Source organism: Mustela nivalis, assembly GCF_964662115.1.
Source record: "Mustela nivalis genome assembly, chromosome: 13".
In the NCBI taxonomy this organism is placed as follows: domain Eukaryota; kingdom Metazoa; phylum Chordata; class Mammalia; order Carnivora; family Mustelidae; genus Mustela; species Mustela nivalis.
This window is the reverse complement of record NC_139032.1, coordinates 63,043,270-63,062,464: the sequence shown is the minus strand read 5'-3', so window position 1 is coordinate 63,062,464 and position 19,195 is coordinate 63,043,270. Positions and strand designations below refer to the sequence as shown.

Sequence of the window (19,195 nt, the reverse complement as noted above, 5' to 3'; positions counted from 1 at the left end):
TAATCTATGGAAACTTATGTATCTGCAGGAGCTATACAAGATAGTAAACTTTAATGAACTGCATTACTATGATCAAAGAATAAGACTTAGTACATTACCACCAACAGTCATGGATCTGGTCAAAGAAGGCTGTAATAAAGTTTCTTCATCATGAAACTGTTTCTTAAGTTCTTCTACAGATTCCAGATGGAGTTGAAGAAATTCTGCTGTTGCTGCTGATGCTTCTTCTTTAACAGGATCTATCATTCTCTTCAGAAGTACCAGGTCATCCTTTCGGACTTTCAAACAAAGTTTCTCCATTTCTCGGATATTGGAACGGAGTTGCTTATAAAAGAAAATAAAAAATCATTAAAGCCACCATCTGTTAATCTAAAATACCTTCATTTGCAGAGGTAACCTATGATAATGGTCATGAATGGAAATGATTTCAAGTATTCTCAACAACAGAAGGTATACATAACATTGTTCTATTTTTCATGTCCCTCGCCAAACAGAGCTTAAGAACTCATATCCTCATGCTTTGAATTTATTTAGCATTTTTTTCCTTCATTAAATGTGATTATTACAAATGTAACGGATACTCTTCATAATAAATCAGACGCTGTAGACATATGAAGGAAAAATGATTTCCCCCTTCACCAATACAACTTCCTCTCTTAATCCAGTCCCTTCCACACATTTCCCACTGCTCATGAAAACATTAACATATATAGACTTTCCTTCTTTTTTACAAAAAAATGGACATTGTGATAATCTATAATTTGTTATTCCTCACCCCAATAATATAACAGTATCATCATGGATATCCTTCTTGATTAAAGAATGTACCATATTCCATGATTCAGATGTAAAATGATTTATTCAATGACCCCTGCAAATGATCAACAGTCATTCATGTTGTTTCCAAAACAGAAATCCTTGAATATATCTTGATACACTGTAGTTGTATATATATATTAATATTATAGTATATGCTATTATACTACATTTTGTAGAAATGATTCCCAAAAGTGAGAGTACTCAAAGGATCATGCGCATTTTTTAAAAAGATTTTATTTATTTATTTGACAGAGAGAAATCTCAAGTAGACAGAGAGGCAGACAGAGAGAGAGAGGAGGAAGCAGGCTCCCTGCCAAGCAGAGAGTCCAATGCGGGACTCGACCTCAGGACCCTGAGATCATGACCTGAGCTGAAGGCAGAGGCTTAACCCACTGAGCCACCCAGGCACCCAGATCATGTGCATTCTTACTTCAATAGTTATTGTCAGTTTTTTTCTAAGTAACAATTCATGCTACCACTGAAGTATGAGTGCCCATTTCCCCACATACTGCCAGTACTACATGTTATCTCACTGTTGCTTCAATTTGCATTTCAGAGTATAGCTGTCAGATTTATATCAAGTGATTTCTCCCTCCTTTTAGAGTCATCTGCTGACATAATCATCAATTTTCCTCTAATATGCTGATGAGTTATGGGTAGGTTTCATAAAATATGCCATCTTTACATTCCTGAGATAAACTCTTCCTGATAACACATATAATTTTTTGGATTCAATCAGTTAATAAATTATTTGGACTTTCAACACACGTCCGTCTATATGTGTGTGTGCTTGTGTGTGCATACATGAATGGTGTGTGTCTATATTATCTTTACCGGATTTAAACTCACTTTAACAAGTTCAAGGTTGTGCTAGCTTCGCAGAATGAACGGGGGAGCCTTCCATGTTTTCCAATGGACTATACTTTGAAAAACATAAAAACCAACTATTCTTTGACAATAAAATAGAACTTGCAAGAATGATCTGAGTATGATGCTTCCGAAAAATGATGATCTCTATAATATTTATCATAAAATTTAGAATATATTCTAGGGCGCCTGGGTAGCTCAGTTGGTTGAGTGTCTGCTTTGGCTCAGGTCACAATCCCAGGGTCCTGGGATCAAGTCCCGCATTGGGCTCCCTCCTCAGTAAGGAGCCCGCTTCTCCTTCTCCCTCTGCCCCTCCCCCAGCTTGTACTCTTGCTTGCTCACTCACTCTCTCAAATAAGTAAAATCTTAAAAAAAGGAATATATTTTAATATTTCTCACATAATATTTTAATTCTTCTCCCCTATCTCACTTTCACAGGTACTAATTCGAATTATGTATAACAGGACAGAATGTATTAATTTCTTTTATTTCTCAAGTACCTATTCAGGGTGAGGTGTTAACATCTGTATTATTACATTCCACATTATTACATTATAGAAAAATCAGAACAAAGAAAACTTGTTAAGGATTTACTTAATTTTGCCTAGCAGCAAAGCTCAATTAAAACCTGAGTATTTTATTAAGTTTTCATTTTAATTCAGCATAGTCAACATACAGTATTTTATTAGTTTCAGGTGTACAATACAGGGATTCAACAATTCCATACAACACCCAGTGCTCATCACAAGTGCCCTCCTTAATCCCCATCACCAATTTTACCCATTCTCCTACCCTCCTCCTCTCTGGTAAGCATCAGTTTGTTCTCTAGAGTTAACAGTCTGTTTCTTGGTTTCTTGTTTTTCCTTTGCTCATTTGTTTTGTTTCTTAAATTCCACATATCAGTGAGATTGTATAATATTTGTCTTTCTCTGACTGATTTCACTTAGCATTATACTCTCTGGCTCCATCCCTGGTGTTGCAAATGGCAAGATTTCATTTTTTTTTTAATGGCTGAATAATATTCCAGGGTGTGTGTGTGACATCTTCTTTATCCATTCATCTATCCATAGGAACTTGGCCTGCTTCCATAATTTGGCTATTGTAAATAATACCATCATAAACATAGGGGTGCATGTATCTCTTTAAATTAGAGCTTTTTTATTTTGGGGGTAAATAACCAGTAATACAATTACTAGACTGTAGGGTAGTTCTATTTTTAACTTTCTTGAGGAACCTCCTTACTGTTTTCCATAGTGGCTGCATCAATTTGCATTCCTACCAACAGTACATAGAGGATTCCTTTTTCTCCATAAACTCACCAACACTTTATTTCTTGTGTTTTGATTTTAGCCATTCTGACAAGTGTGAGATATCTCATTGTAGTTTTGATTTGCATTTCCCTGATGATGAGTGACATTGAATATCTTTTCATGTGTCTATTGGCCATCTGAATGTCTTCTTTGAAGAAATGTCTGTTCATGTCTTCTGCCCATTTTTAATTGGATTATCTGTTTTGGGGGTGTTGAGTTTGTATTAGTTCTTTATATTTTGGATACTAATCCTTTATTGGATATGTCATTTGCAAATATCTTCTTGCATTCAGTAGGTTGCCTTTTAGTTTTGTTGACTGTTTCCTTTACTGTGCAGAAGGTTTTTATTTTGATATAGTCCCAGCAGTTTATTTCCCTTCCCTCAGGAGATCTATATAGAAGAATGTTGCTATGATCAATGTCAGAAAAATTACTGCCTGTGCTGCTCTCTTCTAGGATTTTTATGAAAACCCAGGTATTCTCAAAAGTCCAGCTATCTTCCCATTAAACTATAACCATAATTCATATATACATGTGTTCATATATATGTTCAATAATATATATGTTCATATACATTCATTCATATATTCATATGTTTATATATATATTTCATTAATATAATCAAAGGACCCATTTTATTCTAGTAAAATTAAAAACAATTCTGGGAAGAAGAGTTTAGCTACAACCTAGTGCATTTTGTAAGATATTCTGTGTGAATAAAAAAGTGCTTCTATCCTGCCATGACTCTATACTTCCTTTAATCATCTGTCACTCTTATGTGAACTAAAAAACCTAAGGATAACTGTAAACTAAAAATATGTGATATGCAAGCATTAATATGGAAAAATCATAGAACATATAGGTCTATGTTATCATCCAGTCCAACCTTATGATTTTACAAGAGGGAAAATGGACTCCACATAAACACAGTGGCAGAATTAAGTCTAGTGACCAGTTTTCAAGTGCTGGAACAGTATTATTTCTAACACACCACCAACTCTTAGCTGTACAATTCCTTTCTGAACTATAGTTGTAAAACTTGGTGCAATAGCTGTCACATAGTACATAGAAATATTTTAGGCAGTATTATCTTGGAGAAGCATTTAAGATTCTGCAGCTAATGAACATTTGCCTATGACATATTCTTCCTATTTTATACAATTTGCACATACATTTATGTCCCCCGTCAAACCATGGTGTCCAGAATTCTATTACTAAAAGTGGAGAGGAAAATACTAAGAGAAAGAAAGAAAACACCCACTGAACTATAAAATCTGATACTATAGTATCAAAAACACAAATAATGGCTATATTTTTATTAAAACTATAAGTTGTCCATTATACTATGTATTTATCTTTTCTGTCTTATTTTACCTTAACTTTATTTTATCCTCATTTTACAGAAGAGAAAATTAAAGCAAGACATTTTTTTTAAAAAGCCTAGGATTATACTTCTAGCAAGAAAGTACAGCCAGGAGTTAAATCCAGGTTATAGAGTGTATGTTCTCAACAATTTTTCTATATAGCTATACTACCCAACAGAAATATAATGCAAACCACAAATGCAAGGCATATGCATAGTTTCAGATTTTCTAATAGTCACATTAAAAAGTAAAAAGGTGAAGCTAATTTTAATGTTTTATTTAACCCAATACATCCAAAATATCATTTAAACATGTAATTAATATAAAAATTATTAAATATTGTACATTCACAGCACATTTCAATTCAAACTAGTCACATTTTTTAATGTGGGGCTTGAACTCATGACTCTGAAATCAAGACCTGAACTGAGATCAAGAGTCAGACATTTAACAGACTAAGCCACTCAGGTGCCCCAAACTAGCTACATTTAACTGTTCAACAATTACATGTGGCTAAGAGGTACCATACTGGACAGCACAGCTATGGAATCTCTCCAAAATCAAATAAAAGAAACATATGTGAAAAACATAAAGTAGGTGTTTCTGCCTCAGGGTATAGCAAGGTAGATAATTCAAACTAACCCTCCCACCAATGAATAATTAAAAAGCTGACAATAAGAAAAATTATAAAGAGACAAAATTCAAAGGCATCAAAAAGCAAACAAGATAGTAAGAAATTTGTAGGCCAAGAATTAGACAAAGGTGAAAATCCAGAGATGAGTCCTAAACTCAAGGCCACATTTGCTGAAGTATTTGCTTACCAGAGTGTCTGAAAGCCTCATAAATTTCTGGGTAAAATACTCAATGCTGGGGCCTGCTAAATATAACCACTATGGTGCTTTGAGCTGGATCTGAAAGAGCTGTACCCCAAGAGCCCAAGTAATCCTGAAATAAATCAGCCTTCACATGAACTACAGTTTGGCTTCCAGTCTTTTGGGTAATGCATAAAAACTTTAATCCCCGAAACTGTATAAAGATAATTGTGGAAAATTAGTACCCCAGGAGCTTAGAGGGAGTAAATGAAATCCTCTCTAGAGGAAAATAAAATTATCCCTATCCTCAAAAAATCTCTCTAAGTAAGTTTTCAAATATAATGCCTGCCAAAGATAATCAAGCACAGGAGAGCATATACAAGATGAAGAATAGGGATGCCTGGGTGGCTCAGTTGGTTGGACGACTGCCTTCGGCTCAGGTCATGATCCTGGAGTCCCGGGATCGAGTCCCACATCAGGTTCCCAGCTCCATGGGGAGTCTGCTTCTCTCTCTGACCTTCTCCTCGTTAATGCTCTCTCTCACTGTCTCTCTCTCAAGTAAATAAATAAAATCTTAAAAAAAAAAAAGATGAAGAATAGCAGAAACGACAACAGAAACATCCAAAGGGATATTTGATATGCATAATAGCAAATGTAGCCTAAAAAACTATGGTTATTTTATCAAAAGATATAAAAGTCGGGCTTGGAAATTCAGCAAACACTGGAAACTATAAAAAGTAAAGTACAGATTTTAAAAAGAATGAATATTCTATTATCTAAATATAGAGATGGGATTGGGAAGGAGACAAACAATAAGAGACTCGTAATCTCACACACAAATTGAGGGTCGCTGGTGGGTGGGGGGCTAGGAAGAGGGTGGTTGGGTTATGGACATTGTGGAGGGTATGTGTTATAATGAGTGCTGTGAAATGTGTAAGCCTGATGATTCACAGACCTGTACCACTGTGGAAAATAATACATGTTAATAAAAATAATTTTTTAAAAAATAGAGTATACAGGGGCACCAGGATGGCGCAGTCAGTTAAGCATCTGATCTTAGTTTAGGCTCAGGTCATGATCTCATGGGTTGATTGAGCCCTGCATTAGGCTCCACGCTCAGTGGGGAGCCTGCTGGAAGATTCTCTCCCTCTGTCCCTCCCCACACTCTTAGTCTTTCTCTCTCCAAATAAATAAATCTTTTTAAAAAGAATAAAAATAAGTACACAAAAGAAAAAATTTAATTAGAGTTTAGCTACAGGGCACCCGTGTGGCTCAATCAATTAAGCATCTGCCTTTAGCTCAGGCCACCATCCCTGGGCCCCTGGATCAACCCCATTTCAGGTTCTCCGCTCAGTTGGAAGCCTGCTTTTCCCTCTTCCTGCCATTCTCCTCCCGGTGCTGTGCACACACACGTTCTCTGTGTCAAATAAATATTTAGCTGCATATTAGACCAACTCAAGACTTAGTAAACTGAAAATTAGATATGAAGAAACTATGTAAAAAAGAAACAAAGTTAAAAGATATAGAAGAGAGGTAAAAGACATAGAATATAATTAAAAAAGAATATAATATACATATATTTAGAACCCTAGAAGAAAAGGATATAAAATAAATTTGAATAGATAATGACTAAGAAAAGACATCAATCCACAGATTCAAGAAGGCTGTCAAATCCCGAGAAGAGTAAATAAAAACATACAGCCAAAAAGGGAAAAAAGAAAGGAGAGAGGGAAAGATCTCTCACAAGGAGCTCAAAAAGGAACTAGAGGAAATACAATTTCTTGCAAAAAAGGCCTACCCATCTCAGGGGCACCCCTGCCAATGTTGTATATGCTACAGTTATCCTTCAAACTAGATGTGTTTATTCTATGTTACCTAACTTCTGGTTTCTTCATCCAACATGCCTACCCTAACTTTTTCTCTCTAATCACTCACATTCTGTGATCCAATATATAAATCCAACATTACATGTATGATTATAACTGTTATAAGGGATCTTATTTTGTGTACTATATGTTAAGAACAGCATACATTGCCATATAATGTAAAAAGAAAAATCCATATATAAGCAGTGTAACCAACTACCCAAAGGTCATACCAACAAAACCACCAATAAACCTTGAACAATGACAAAAAAAGCAGGGCCACACCCATTAGACCATAATAAAGACCAGAAAAAGAACAGTAGAACTATAATATGACTTCTCCAAGCAACAATAAAGGTCAGAAGAGAACAGAATACAAAGTATGGAGAAAAAATTATTGTCACCCTAAATTTTAATACCCAGCAAAATATTTTTTGGTAGGTAAAATGAAGATAAACAAAACCTTAGGGAATTTGTCTCCAGCAAATACACAGTAAATATAAAAGTGTCCTTCAGAAAGAATAATAATTAATCCCAGATATAAAGTGGAGATGCATAAAGAAATGAATAACATCAAAAACAAGTAAAAAAAAAAAAGTATGGATAAATCTATATGACCAGTAACTATATTAAAACAATAATAGTAATATATTTTAAATATATGTGTATGATTAAAATACATAAAAAAAGCATTAAAATTAACATTTACTTTGGGGGACACATATACAACTAAAACATTCCAAGGTACCTGTATAATCTGTCTTGTTTATGGATGGATGTATGTTGTAATTTCTAAGAGTATGTAATTCTAAAACTAACTGAGAACAGTTGGATCAATTAAAAAAAAATACAAGAAAGTGAAAATGGATATGAAAAAGAATAAAGAATATGTGGAAAAAGTAGAAAGCAGGTAAAAGAGTATAATATCTAAACATAAATACATTGATAATCATATTAAACATAAATGGGATAAATATTCCAGTTGAAAGATAAAAATTTTTAGACTGGAAAAAATATAAAATTCAAGAAATACATCTAAAACATAAATATATGGGTGCCTGGGCGACTCAGTCATTAAGCATCTGCCTTAGGCTTAGGTCATGATCCCAGGGTCCTAGGACTGAGCCCCACATTGGGCTCCCTGCTTGGAGGGAAGCCTGCTTCTCCTTCTCCCTCTGCTGCTCCCCCTGCTTGTGTTCCCTCTCTCACTGTGTCTCTGTCAAATAAATAAATAAAATCTTTAAAAATAAATAAAACATAAAGATAGTTAGAAGTAAAAGGATAAAATGATAAACCATGTACAGCTGACCCATGAACAACATGGGTTTGAATATATAGATTCAATAAATTAGAATAAATTTGAAAAAGGTTCTTTGTTTTGGTGGAACTTGGCAAGCTGATTCCAAAATGTATTTGGAACTGCACATATAGGGCTGATACTAGCTTTGAAGAAGATTAATAAAAACTTCCTCTATTAGATATTGACTGATTATAAAGCCACAGTAATTAAGATAGTGTGGTATTAGTGCAAGAATAGACAAATACACCAATGAGACAGATAGCTGAGAAACAACCCAGGCATACATGCACTGAATTGACAACAAAGGTGGCACTTCAGGGAACCATGATCTTTCCACAAAAGAGTGAGCGGTCATTTGGGTATTCATATGTGAAAAAAAATTAAACTGGACACACCACTTCACACCATACACAATAATTAACCAGACGGATTATAGACCTAAATGTGAAAGGCAAAACAACAGAATATATTTATGATGTAAGGGTAGGAAATACCTCTTAAATGTGGCACAAAAAGCACCAAGAAAAAACTGATCATCTTGACTATACTAAATTAAATGAACTTCTAGGGCACCTGGGTGGTTCAGTCGTTAAGCGCCTGCCTTGGGCTGAGGTCCTGATCCCACCGTCCTGGGATCGAGCCCTGCATCGGGCTCCCTGCTCAGTGGGAAGCTTGCTTTTCCCTCTCCGACTCCCCCTGCTTGTGTTCCCTCTCTTGCTGTCTCTGTCAAATAAATAAATAAAATCTTTTTTAAAAAATTAAATGAATTTCTTATCATCAAGGGACACAACAAAGAAAATGAAAAGGTTAATCACTGAGTGAAAGAAGATAACTGCAACACATACACTGACAAAGGGGTCACAGACAGAATAAAGAACTCTTATAGATAAGAAAAAGTCAAAACCTGTAGAAATGTGGGCGAGAAGGTTCCCATTCAGCAGGGAGTCTGCTTCTCTCTCTTTCTCTCCCCACCCCTTCCTCTCTGCCCCTCCTCCTGCTCATGCATGCTCTTTCTCAAATAAGTAAATCTATATTAAAAACAAAAACAAAAACAAAAACAAAGGTTACTCAATCTCACTAATAGTCTGGTAAATGTAAATTAAACCAGAATTAGTTACCCACCAGAACATCTAAAATTGAAGTTTGACTTTACTAAATATTGGTGTGGATATGGAGACCACAGAAACTCACATTCATCCCTGGAAGGATTGTAAAATTAGTACAACTATTTTGGGAAATAGTTTGTCATTATACTATAGTTGAAAATAAGGATGCCTGGGCGCCTGGGTGGCTTAGTGGGTTAAGCCGCTGCCTTCGGCTCAGGTCATGATCTCAGGGTCCTGAGATCGAGTCCCACATCGGGCTCTCTGCTCACAGGGAGCCTGCTTCCCTCTCTCTCTCTCTCTCTCTGCCTGCCTCTCTGCCTAACTGTGATCTCTCTCTGTCAAATAAATAAATAAAATCTTTAAAAAAAAAAAAAAAGAAAAGAAGGATGCCTAATGAACCAGCGATTCCTCTCCTAGGAATACATTTAACAGAAAGGTATGTATATGTACACCAATGAATGCACATGAATACCAATAAAAATATACAAGAATGTTGGTATCACCTGTAATAGAAACTGAAAACAAAATTTAAAAAAGCTAAAAATAACTCAAATGACCATCAATATATCATAGTAAATGTTTATCATATGCTATGGTAAACTCATACAATGGACCATATACTGGACCGTACAGTACTGTTTTATGTCTCAACCCAGACATAAAAGACATATTATTTATTTCAATTTACATAATGTTCAAAACCAGACTAAATTAATCTATAGCTTAATGACACATTTAGTAGTAAAACTACACTAAGAAAATAAACTATACTAGAAATACTAAGAAGCAATTACCACATAAATCAAGACAGTGATTATTTTGGGGGAGAGAAAGGTGGTTGTTATAGGAAGGAGGCGATAGGGTTTACAGGATCGGGGCAATTTTCTATTTCTTGATCTGAGTAGTAGTTACATAATAATTTGTTTAGGTGTGTATTTATGCTATATGCATTTATAGCACATATGTTATATTTCACTATAAAAAGTGTTAATAACATTTTTAGAAAAGAATATTATATTAACCTGTATGTTCAATTAAGCTAAGATAGAAACAAATGCGAAAGCATTTGGGTAGGGGTAAAAATGAGTATCAATCTCATTGTGGAAGTATATTACCTACTACCTTGTTGGATAAAAGATATTTATTCATTCATTTGACTAAATTGTGAGGTTGTAGGGACAAGAGACTTATGCCTAATTTCTTTAGCATTATATGTCCTCAAGGCTGTATTTGATCCCTGATACATGGTTTGATTCAATAAACATGGTTAACGAATGAATGCTTTCTTAATTATTTTCCATTTAAAGTGGCAAAGCAGTAGTCCAACAACAGAGATCGCCAACTCTCAAGAATGCAACTAGGGGGGGAAAAAAAGAATGCAACTAGATTTGTTCCCTAGGAATGCGTAATGTAAGTCACTAGGCATATGAAACATTTCATCTTTCATTAGCTGGAAGAAATAATGAAAGGAACCATGTTTTTGGAATTAATTATGACTTACAAGCATAAAAGAGTGAAGTAGAAATGAAACCCATGGAAAAAAGCAACCATGCCATCTTGGAGTTCTTAATAGTTAAAAAGGGGATAATAAAAACACTAATACTTTAGGGAAGTGAATCACATTTTTCTGGAGAAAATAGCTGTGTGATGCCATAGAAATTTTATTGTGATAGGAAGATCTTCTTTTGAAAGAGAAAGATAGTTTCTAAAAGGTGAAATTCTGAAACTATAAACAAAAAAATTAATCTGATAAGAAAAGAAAGGGCATCTGAAGAATCCAATGTGGTTGTGTATGGTATGCAAAGTTTAGAATTTAAAGAGATTTGTTTAAACAAAAAAAAAAAAAAAAAAAAAAAAAAGGAAGGCATGTGAACAAGGATGAATACAAAAAGTGGTGTGAAACAAGGAGATTCATGTAAGTAAAGTAAAAGCCCAGAATGAGCGGAGGCTGAAGAAAAATGTTAAGAACAATAAAAAGAATTGAAAAAATACATGTAGAGCAAGAACAAGAAAGGAGGAATAGGTCTACTGCTTGGGGCAGATGGTATAATGTTAACAGATGACGCAGAGTAAGAACTACCGAACTCCTATACTGCTTTTCATTCTCTATTAAAGAGAAATATTCAAAACTCAAAGGGGCATAAGAAACATGCTCAAAGGAAACTTGAAATATCTTACTTTCATAATCTAGACAGGCTTCATAAAGAATATTAGGAAAACAGAAGATGTTAAAAAGGCCAAGTTCGGTAAAGACAGAGGTAGAGTACAAGGGTAGAAGTTTTTTAAATACTGTATTTTTATCAATTTTAGGACACAGTATCTTTCCTACATTCTAACATCTTTTGGATGTTAGAATTGGAAATTGCATCTTAAAATAGATGTTAAAAAAACAAAACAAAACAAAACAATGGACCATTCTTAACTGGCAGCACTTTTCTTTCTTAGAGATACACAAAACAAGGGTGTGTCCTACAACATATTTAATTTTAATTTCCTTCCTGAGGTTCTATAGTACCATGCCAATCAGAGTAGGGGGTCAAAACCCCTAAATCCTGATTACTCAGCTCATAAATATTTCAAGGCAAACTTAAAATTTAAATTCAACTGAAGCTCAGGAAAATGATCTAAAATAAATTATCTTCTAATAGCATTCATTTTTGGAATCTATTCTATCTGCTCTTCCATTCTTTACCTGGCCCTGACTCTCCCTAATCTCTTCTTCTGTTCTCTAATTTCTGTTTACGATCCTCGCATTTCCCTTCTCCCTCTTCATCCCCTCTCTTTTCTACTGTTTCTCCCTTTTAAATTCTCCTAAAAAATTTAAAAAATTAAAAATACATAGCTCTTTCCTACATTTCTTGTGGTAAAATTATGAAAGTCATGTTTTATTCCTATAAATTCCAAGGCTGATCTTCTTTTCATTGCCTATAGAACTGGGATAGACTCTGTGTAGACCAGCATCTTTCCTTTTTTTTTTTTTTCTTTTAAGATTTTATTTATTTGAGAGACAATGTGTATGCACAAGTGCAGGGAGGGGCAGAGGAAGAGGGAGGAAATTTCAAGCAGACTGCACTGAGCACTGAGCGCAGAGCCCAACTCCAAGCTGGATCTCATGACCCCAAGTTCATGACCTGAGCCAAAATAAAAAATCCAGATGGTTAACCGGCTGAGCCACCCAGGTACTCCAGGAGCAGTATCTTTCTAAATGTGGTCTGAAATCTACTAACTCAGAATTTCTAAGACGGGTCCCAGAAATCTGCGTTCTCAACAAGTTCTGTATCACCACTGCTACAGAGACTAGGCTGATCAAGTTTCTTCTATAACTGGGTAAATATTCTTTAGTAAATTATTATAGTAGTAACATTATAGTAGTAACAGGTTCCAATTTTTCCACTTACTTTCTTTCAAAATTTGATCTTCAAATCTATTTGAATGCTAATGTTTTCATATCCCAGAGAAGAAAAGTGTTTGAAACTTGCAGTTTCAAAACAAAATAATAGAAGACCTCTGTTTCTGCAGAGTCTGCAGAACAGAGTACTAAAGTACTGGAGAGGAGAGAGCTGCACAGAATGAGAACCCTCCAGATATGCAGAGGGATAACCTTCAAGTATTTAGCAGAGAACTGACTAGAACATGCATGTGAGAAAACTACCTGAGGCTGGAAGAAAAAAAAAATCATCCCAAAAGGTTAGAAGGAACAATGCTTAGTACTCACTCAAATCTTTAAACAGTGTCTGTTCCCACCAGCGGATAACTTTAAGTTCCCAGGGCACTGGGTAGAGCACTCAGAAAGGTTTTATATTGCAATGCTGGGGACTGTTTCAATCAAGGCTAATAAATCATAAAATTAAGACCCGAAAAACTCAAGTATCTTAACTGTATTCCAGAACGAAGCTCAAGATTTATAGGAACATGAAAATACCCAGCACTCAAAAAACAAAAACAAAAACAAAAACAAAAAACAAACTAGCAAAGCCTTTCCAAAAATTACTATACATACAAAGAAATAGGAAAATATGACCCATAATAAGGAGAATAATCACTTGTTTGAAACTGGCCCAGAACTGACATAGATATGTTTAAAAAGTTAAGTAGAGACATGGAAGTTATAAAAAGACCCAAATCAGGGCACCTGGGTGACTCAGGTGGTAAAGCATTTGACTCTTGATATCAGGGTCCTCAGTTCAAGCCCCATGTTGAATGTAGAGTCTCCTTAATGAAAAGAGAGAGAGGTGCCCAAATCAAATTCTAGAATTGAAAACTACAATATGTGTGACGAAAAATGCCTTGAGTATATAAACAGCAGATTGGATGCTGCTGCTGCTAAGACTAGTAAACATGAAGACTTAGAAATAAAACTACCCAAAATTAACCACAAAGAGAAGGAAGAATCCAAAAAATTTAAAAGTGCATCAGTGAGTTGTAAGATAACTTCAAGCAGTCTAACACACATGTAATTGGGAATCTCTGAAGGGGAGGAGAGATGGGAAGGGACAGAAAAATATTCAAAGAAATAATGCCCCCAATTTTCAAATTTGATGCAAACTATAAATCTGGAGATCCGAGATGTTCTACAAATTGAAAGCACAAGAAATGTGAAGAAAATGCCACCAAGGTTCATCATAATCAAAGTACTCGAAGGCCAGCACAAAAGGGAAAATTGTAAAAGCGGCCAAAAAATAAAGACATATTACACACTGAGAATAAAGATAAGAATGAAACAGATTTCTCACTGGAAAAAACCCAAGTGGAAAAGTTGAAAACACATTTAAAGTACTGGAAGAAAAAAAAAAAGTCAATGCAGAATTCTATAAACAGCAAAATTCCTTTTAAAAACAAAGGCCAAATAAAGGCTTTGCAGATATACAAAAGATCAAGGAATTCATCACTGGTATAAGCTCCAAAAAATGTTAAAAGATATCTTTCAGGCAAAAAAGATCTTTCCATACCAGATGGAAATATGGGTTTACACAAAGGCATTAAGCACACCAGAAATGGAAATAACACAATATGTAAGATTTTCCCCCCTTAATATCCATATCACTTGAAATAGATAATTGAGAGTTTAAACATTATGAAGTACGTAACATATGTATAAGTAAAAATACAACAACAATAGCACAAAGACTGAGGGGAGAAAGAGAAGTATATTTTAAGTTTCTTAAATGTATGTGGAATAGTATAAGACTTAAAAGATAAACTGTAATAAAATGTGTATTATAAACCTTACAGTGACCATTAAAACAACACGAAAAGTTACAGCTTACAAGGCAAGGAGATACATGAAATAAAAAATACTCAATTCAAAATAAAACAGAAACGTCATTAATCAAAAATTAAAATCACAATAAGATACCACTACAGGCCTAGAGAATGGATAAAATTAGTAAGGCTAACCATACTGGGGCACCAGGGTGGCTCAGTTGGTTAAGCATCTCCCTTTGGCTCAGGTTATGATCTCAGGGTCTTGGCGTTGAGCCGCAAGTTGGGCTACCCACTCAGCGGGGAATCTGCTTCTCCCTCTACCTCTCCCTCTGTCCCTCTGTTTGTGCTCTCTTGCTCACCTTCTCTCTCAAATAAATAAAATCTTAAAAAAAAAAAAAGACTAAACATATCAAATGTTGACAAGAATATGAAGAACTGGTAGGAATGTAAAATGGTACGATCATTTCATAAAACAGTTTGGCAGTTTCTTACATAATTAAGGAATAACAACGACATGATCCTGCCATTCCATTCACAAGTATTTATCCAAGAGAAATGAAATCCTGTGTCCATACAAAGTCCTTTACTCAAATGTTCATAGCAGCTTTATTTTTATTATTTTTTAAAGATTTTTTTATTTATTTGACAGAGGGAGATCACAAGTAGGCAGAGAGGCAGGCAGAGAGAGGGGGGGAAGCAGGCTTCCTGCTGAGCAAAGAGCCCAATGAGGGGCTCGATCCCAGGACCCTGAGATCATGACCTGAGCTGAAAGCCGAGGCTTAACCCACTGAACCACCCAGGCACCCCATACAGCAGCTTTATTTTTAATAACCCCAAACGAAAACAACCCAAATAACCATCACAGAGAAACAGATGAATAAGCCGTGGTATATTTATACAATAGAATACCTACCCAAAAATGAAAAGGAAGGAATACAGATACTCACTATAACACGAATGAACCCCAAAATATGCATGCAGAGTGAAAGAAGCCAGACCAAAGAAGTGCTTATGTCATGATTCTATTTATATAAAATTCTAGGAAATCCAAACTACTGTACAGTGGTTGCTTAGGTGTGTGTGTGCACATGTACACAGAGAGTAGAGAATGGGAACTGGTGCACAGGGATGTGGGTGGGAGAAGCCAGAAGACTGTACAATAAGGTATGAAGGAACTTTTCGGGGTAGTGGATATATTAATTATCTTGACTGTAGTGATGGTCTCATGGTATACACATGTCAAAAAGTATCAAATTGTGTACTTTATGTCAATTACACCTTAAGAAAGTTGTTTAGAAAAAAAAGCAGACAGAAAAATGCAAAACGATATCATTTATTATTTGTAAATAGTTAAATACACAGAAATGATAAATACTTGGTGCCTGGCTGGCTCAGTCAGTAGAGTATACAGCTCTTGATCCCAGGTTTGTGAGTTTGGACCCCACATTGGGAACAGAGCTTACTTAAAATAATAATAATAATAATAATAATTTTTTAAAAAAGAAATGATAAATATTTAAATCAGCAGAATAGATTTTTTTCAGATGAAGGTAGGAACAAGGTAAATAGAATCAAGAAAAGGGGGCGCCTGGGTGGCTCAGTGGGTTAAGCCGCTGCCTTCGGCTCAGGTCATGATCTCAGGGTCCTGGGATCAAGTCCCGCATTGGGCTCTCTGCTCAGCAGGGAGCCTGCTTCCTCCTCTCTCTCTCTCTCTGCCTGTCTCTCTGCCTACTTGTGATCTCTCTCTGTCAAATAAATAAATAAAAAATCTTAAAAAAAAAAGGGGGGGATTAGGAATGCCTAGGTGGCTCATCAGTTAAGCATCAGACTCTTGGTTTCTGCTCAGGTGGTGATCCCAGGGCTGTGTGATAAAACTCCACATTAAGCTACCTGCTGAGCAGAGTCTGCTTAAGACTCTCTTGCTCCCTCTCCCTCTTCCCCTCTCTCCTCTAAAAAATAATATTTGTAATTAAATTTTTTAAAAAGGAAGAAATTCTGATAAAATGTCAATATTTAACAAAGTTGGGTGATGAGAACATAACTGTTATATTATTTTTACTATTTGCCATATTTTGTATGTTTGAAGTGTGTATATGCAAAATTTGTCAAAAAGTTACTTCATCAGTTAGGTTGATGTCAGGGTAGTTCTTTATTCCTCTGCCAAGTGTGTAAGTTCAGAATCATTTACCAGGGCTACAAAGAAAGTAGATAAAAATCTAACATATTACAACCCTGACATTCTACACAAAACTGTCTATACATATGTGTATCTGCATTTTTCTAAAAGGTAAACCCAGGTGCACCTGGGTAACCCAGTTGCTTAAGCAGCCAACTCTTGATTTCAGCTCAGGTTATGATCACAGGGCCCCACTGGGGGTTCCATCTCAGTGCAGAGTCTGCTTGTCCCTCTCCCTGCCTCCCGCCCCGCTTAAGTGTGCTCTCTCTAAAATAAAAAAAGATCTTTAAAAAGTAAACCCACAATATCCTGATTATTACATTAGCTACCTAAATGGTATTCTTATTTCCATCCTTACTTCCTTAGAATTTATCCTCTTCATAATATTCAAGGTGGTCTTTTAAAGTCATATCAGTTCATCATCCACTCAGGTCCTTCCAAAGACTCTCTACCCAACTTCAAATTACCACATCCTGCCAGGTCGTCCATCATCAGATCCAGGTGATTGCCCTTACTTCTTCTCCTATATCCTCCTTGCTCACACCAGCCACACTAACCTCCTTATTGCCCCTTGAATATGCCACTGCATCCTCTCCCCTCAGTCTTCCCACTTGATTCCTTAGGTTTATGCCTTAACTTCCTTCAAGTCTCTGCTTAAATGTCATCAGAAAGATTTCGCAACCACTGTGTATATAAGAACATTCATCACCTTCTGTGATTTTTTTGTTCCCTTTAACCGGCTTCACTTTTACTTCATGGCACTTATAGCCATCTAATTATTATATGTCTAAAAAGTTTTATTTATTTGACAGAGAGAAAGAGACAGTATAAGCAGGGGAGTGGCAGAGAGAGAGGGAGGAGCAGACCCCCTGCTGAGTAGGGAGCCTGACATGGGGCTTGGTCTCAGGACTCTAAGATCATGACCTTAGCCAAAGGCAGACACTGAACCAACTGAGCCATCCACATGTCCTATTATATATTTATTTATTAAAAAATTATCTGAGGGGCGCCTGGGTGGCTCAGTGGGTTAAGCCGCTGCCTTCGGCTCAGGTCATAATCTCAGGGTCCTGGGATCGAGTCCCACATTGGGCTCTCTGCTCAGCGGGGAGCCTGCTTCCCTCTCTCTCTCTCTCTGCCTGCCTCTCTGCCTACTTGTGATTTCTCTCTGTCAAATAAATAAATAAAATCTTAAAAAAAAAAAAATTATCTGAAAAAAAAAAAAATTATCTGTCTCTGCTTTTTCCACTCGCCTTCCCCAAAATATAAGTTCAATGACAACAAGAATTTTGTTTTGCTCATGACTATATCCCCCAGGGTCTAGAATAGTATCTAGAACATAGAAAAAGTTAAAATGTCTCTGCTTTTTTAATAATCAGGTCAGAAAGGCTGACATGCAAAGTTTAAAAAATCTACAATATCTGCAAGTTATTATATCTGCAAGTTAGATAAATGGGTCTACAGTCAATGAAGTAAGTTCAGAAACAAGAAACTACACTAACTCAGTAATTAACAAGCTTATAGGATACAAGCAATAAACTGCGAACTATGGCCAAACTTTTTATAATCAAGGTTACATATCTCTCTCTTTAGTTCTATAACTAAATTTAATAGCTAGTTTTGGCTTTTCCCCCTTCTTCCAGAAATACTCTGAAGTTTCTGTCTAAAGATTAAAAAATATGTTTAAACATATACTTATCTTTACTGATAATTGTAGAAAGTAATTATTCTGAGTTAATTAAAATTCTGAAAAAATGGTTAATTATGTATTTAATGATTAAAAGAGTGGCTATGCATATATTTGCTTGTGTTAAATATTGAATTAAGGATTCCTAATGTGTTTTTACAACATGTAATTTTGTGAGCAAATTGTGTACAGCCAAAAACATTTGGTATCATAATAACCTGACTTCCTTACAAACAGAGCACAAGTCCACTAGTAAACATTTAAACAACTTAGAGTAAACACATTCTAGACATATCATTTATTATTAAAGGCTCCAGAGTCATAACTGCTTAATTACAATAAATCTGGACTGTTCCTGTATTACCTAACTACACTAAGGTATTGATAGTAGTATAACAACTTTACACTTATTTCAACATCAAAAGGCACCAAAAAGAAAAAATATATATTATATATAGCTTAAAAATACTAACTGAAATACCAAAAGCAGTAAAACTCAAAGGAGAAAAAAATCTCCATTTATTTACTCAACATGTATCTAACTAGGACTAATATATAGGTATTAAGTACAGTACTCCCTAAGTTAATATTAATTCCAGATTAGATTCCTGCACTAAAACTTATTAAGGCCTTGTGCAGTTAATACACTACGTTTCTCTGTTATTCAGCCTTCTTTTATCTAAAAAA

At 35.3% G+C, this 19,195-nt stretch overlaps 1 protein-coding gene across 6 annotated transcripts in view; it reads right to left on the bottom strand.

The window, feature by feature from the left end:
* Positions 1-19,195, bottom strand: part of STX17 (syntaxin 17) — a 63,559-nt gene that overhangs the window by 20,879 nt on the left and 23,485 nt on the right. For 5 of the 6 annotated variants that reach the window (XM_082696796.1, XM_082696795.1, XM_082696798.1 and 2 more), the window contains one exon: positions 99-324. In XM_082696796.1, the coding sequence (XP_082552922.1) occupies positions 99-324 (226 nt within the window). Of the gene's footprint in view, positions 1-98; positions 325-9,241; positions 9,377-19,195 lie in introns of those variants that run through there. The other variant, XM_082696800.1, reaches the window with a different exon arrangement.